Raw genomic sequence first — 3708 nt, 5'->3', positions numbered from 1 at the left:
TATTCTGAGAAACGCACCTTTAGGTGGTTTTTGTCCTTATGCAAACAACATAGAGGATACTTACACAAACCTAGATGTCCTAGCCTACTGTACACCTGGGCTACATGGTAGAGCCTGTTGCTCCTAGGTTACAAACCTGTGCAGGATGTTACTGTAGTGAATACTGTTGGCAGTTGTAACACAGTGGTAAGTATTTGTGTGTAAACATATCTAACATAGAAAAGGTGGACTAAAAATATGGCATAAAAGATTAAAAAATGGTATACTTCTACAGGGCACTTACCATGAGTGAAGCTTGCAGGACTGGAAGTTGCTCTGGGTGAGTCAGCGAGTGGGTGGTGAGTGAATGTGAAGTTGTAGGACATTATGTATACTTCTGTAGACTTCATAAACACTGTACACTAAGGCTATATTAAATTTATTTTTAAAAAATTCTTTCTTCAATAATAAATTAAACTTAGCTTTCTGTAACTTTTTTACTTTATAAACTTTTAAACTTTTAAAAACTTTTGGGCTCTTCTGTAATAACACTTAGCTTAAAACATGTACATGTTGTACAGCTGTACTAAAATATTTTCTTTATATACTTATTCTATAAGTCTTCTTGTATTTTTAAAATTATTATTCTTAGGTTTTACTTTTTAAACTTCTTTGTTAAAAACAAAGACATGGGCTGGGCATGGTGGCTCATGTCTGTAATCCCAGCACTTTGGGAGGCCGAGGCGGGCTGATCACCTGAGGTCAGGAGTTCGAGACCAGCCTGGCCAACATGGTGAGGCCCTGTTTCTACTAAAATTACAAAAATTAGCCGGGCATGGTGGTGGGCGCCTGTAATTCCAGCTACTCAGGAGGCTGAGGTAGGAGAATCCCTTGAACCTGGGAGGTGGAGACTGCAGTGAGCCGAGATCATGTCATTGCACTCCAGCTTGGGCGACAGAGTGAGACTCCGTCTCAAAAACAACCAAACAAACTGGGTGCGATGGCTCATGCCTGTAATCCCAACACTTTGAGAGGCCAAGTCAGGTGGATTGCTTGAGGTCAGGAGTTCAAGACCAGCCTGACCAACATGGTGAAACCCTGTCTCTACTAAAAATACAAAAATTAGCCAGGCATGGCGACGGGTGCCTATAATCCCAGCTACTCGGGAGGCTGAGACAGGAGAATTGCTTGAACCCAGGAGACAGAGGTTGCAGTGAGCCAAGATCGCTCCATTGCACTCCAGCCTGGGTGACAGAGCAAGTCTCCATCTCAAAAACAAACAAACAAACAAATAAAAAACAAGGACACAATATACATTAGCCTAGGCCCACACATGGTCAAGATCATCGATATCACTGTCTTCCACCTCCACATCTTGCCCCACTGGAAGGTTATCAGGGGCAATAACATGCATGGAGCTGTCATGTCCTATGTTAACAATGTCTTCTTCTGGAATCCCTCCTGAAGGACTTGCCAGAGGTTGTTTTGCAGTTAACTTTTCTTTTTTTTTAATAAGTAGAAAGAGTACACTTTATTTTTATTTTTTGTATTTTTTATTTTTTTGAGATGGAGTCTTGCTGTGTTGCCCAGGCTGGAGTACAGTGGTGTGATCTCGGCTCACTGCGACCTCCGCCTCCCGGGTTCACGCCATTCTCCTGCCTCAGCCTCCCGAGTAGCTGCGACTACAGGTGCCCGCCACCACGCCCAGCTATTTTGTATTTTTAGTAGAGACGGGGTTTCACCGTGTTAGCCAGGACGGTCTTGATCTCCTGACCTCGTGATCCACCCACCTCGGCCTCCCAAAGTGCTGGGATTACAGGTGTGAGCCACCGTGCCCAGCCAGGAGTACACTTTAAAATAATGATAAAAAAGTATAGCATAGTCTACATAAACCAGTAACAGCTGTTTAATATAATTATCCAGTATTATGTACTGTACATAATTGTATGTGCTAGACTTTTATATGACTGGCAGTGCAGTAGGCTGTTTACACCAGCGTCACTACAAACATGTGAGTAATGTATTGCACTATGACATTTTGATGGTTAATATTAGGTGTCAATTTGATTGGATTGAAGGATGCCTAGATGTCTGGAAAAGTACTGTTTCTGGAAGTGCCTGTGCGGGTGTTGCCAGAGGAGATTTACATTTGAGTTGGTGGCCCGGGAGAGGAAGACCCACCCTCAATGTGGGTGGACGCTATCCAATGGCCTGCCAGCATGGCTAGAACAAAGCAGGTGAAAGAAGGTGGGATAACCTTGCTTGCTGAGTCTTCTGACTTCCTTCTTTTTTCTGTGCTGGATTCTTTCTTCTGCTCCTCCTGCCCTTGGACATCAGAGTTCAGGTTTTCTGGCCTTTGGACTCGGGTTTTGCACCAGTGGCTTGCTGGGGGATCTTGGGCCTTCAGCCACTGACTGACGGCTGCACTGTCGGCTTCCCTGGTGTTGAGACTGTCAGACTCGGACTGAGGCACTACTGGCTTCTCTCTTCCCCGCTTGCAGACAGCCTATTGTGGGACTTTGCCTGGTAATCATGTGAACCAATCCTCCCTAATAAAATCCCTTTCATATATGCATATATCCTATTAGGAGAACCCTGACTCATACAGATGGCTATGGCATCATTAGGGGATAGGAAATTTTCAGCTCCGTTGTAATCTTTTGGGACCACTGTCACATATGCGTCCATCATTGACCAAAAGTCGTCATGCAGTGCATAACTATATATGAAACAATGGGTCTCAAGGCATTGGACATCAGGCAATAAGGGGAGCAATCTGTGGGAAACAAGCAAGGTGAGCTAAACAGTTTCCAAGCTTACTACCTAGAAAGAGTTTCCACGCCCCAGTACAGGGAGGAGGAACCCAAGCTAACCCTGGAGGTCTTTCTGAGAGGAGGAGACAGAGCTGAGAGGCCAAGGAAGCCAAGGAAGCTAGAGTTCACAGGGCAGAGCCTCAGAGAGGAGAACGCTTCATAGTACTGAGTTCCGAACATCTGCACGTGAGGAAATGACCCAAGCCTGGGGAAAGAACTTCACAAAAAGAGTAGAGAAAAACATTCTCAGAGTTCACATAGACTCAGGAATAGTGATCTTCCCACCAGCCACAGTAGAAAAATCTCATAACTCTTAAGGCATTGGGTAGAGCGCTCAGAAGGGTTTTGCTTCAGTAATAAGGGAATTTAACTCTTGACTAAATGCTACTGGGGTTCTGCCAAGAATGTTAAAAGCAAGACCTGAAAGGATCCAATTATGTCAGAGTAACTTAACCACATTAAGAACAAAGCTAATATTGTGTTCGCAGCCGCCGCCGCGCCGCCGTCGCTCTCTAACGCCAGCGCCGCCTTTCGCTCGCCGAGCTCCAGCCGAAGGAGAAGGGGGGTAAGTAAGGAGGTCTCTGTACCATGGCTCGTACAAAGCAGACTGCCCGCAAATCGACCGGTGGTAAAGCACCCAGGAAGCAACTGGCTACAAAAGCCGCTCGCAAGAGTGCGCCCTCTACTGGAGGGGTGAAGAAACCTCATAGCTACAGGCCTGGTACTGTGGCGCTCCGTGAAATTAGACGTTATCAGAAGTCCACTGAACTTCTGATTCGCAAACTTCCCTTCCAGCGTCTGGTGCGAGAAATTGCTCAGGACTTTAAAACAGATCTGCGCTTCCAGAGCGCAGCTATCGGTGCTTTGCAGGAGGCAAGTGAGGCCTATCTGGTTGGCCTTTTTGAAGACACCAACC

At 45.7% G+C, this 3708-nt stretch overlaps 1 protein-coding gene across 1 annotated transcript; it reads left to right on the top strand.

Annotated features, from left to right (window-relative positions):
• Positions 1 to 3270: 3270 nt before the first annotated feature.
• On the top strand, positions 3271 to 3707 carry LOC111555854 (histone H3.3-like; the record flags this gene model as incomplete). Its single annotated transcript, XM_023232268.2, has 1 exon — positions 3271 to 3707. A coding segment is annotated over exon 1 (327 nt), but the record flags the coding sequence as incomplete, so codon positions are not given.
• Position 3708: the final 1 nt, after the last annotated feature.

The sequence above is a fragment of the Piliocolobus tephrosceles genome, chromosome 1, assembly GCF_002776525.5.
Source record: "Piliocolobus tephrosceles isolate RC106 chromosome 1, ASM277652v3, whole genome shotgun sequence".
NCBI lineage: Eukaryota > Metazoa > Chordata > Mammalia > Primates > Cercopithecidae > Piliocolobus > Piliocolobus tephrosceles.
This window is presented reverse-complemented; position numbering and strand designations above follow the sequence as displayed.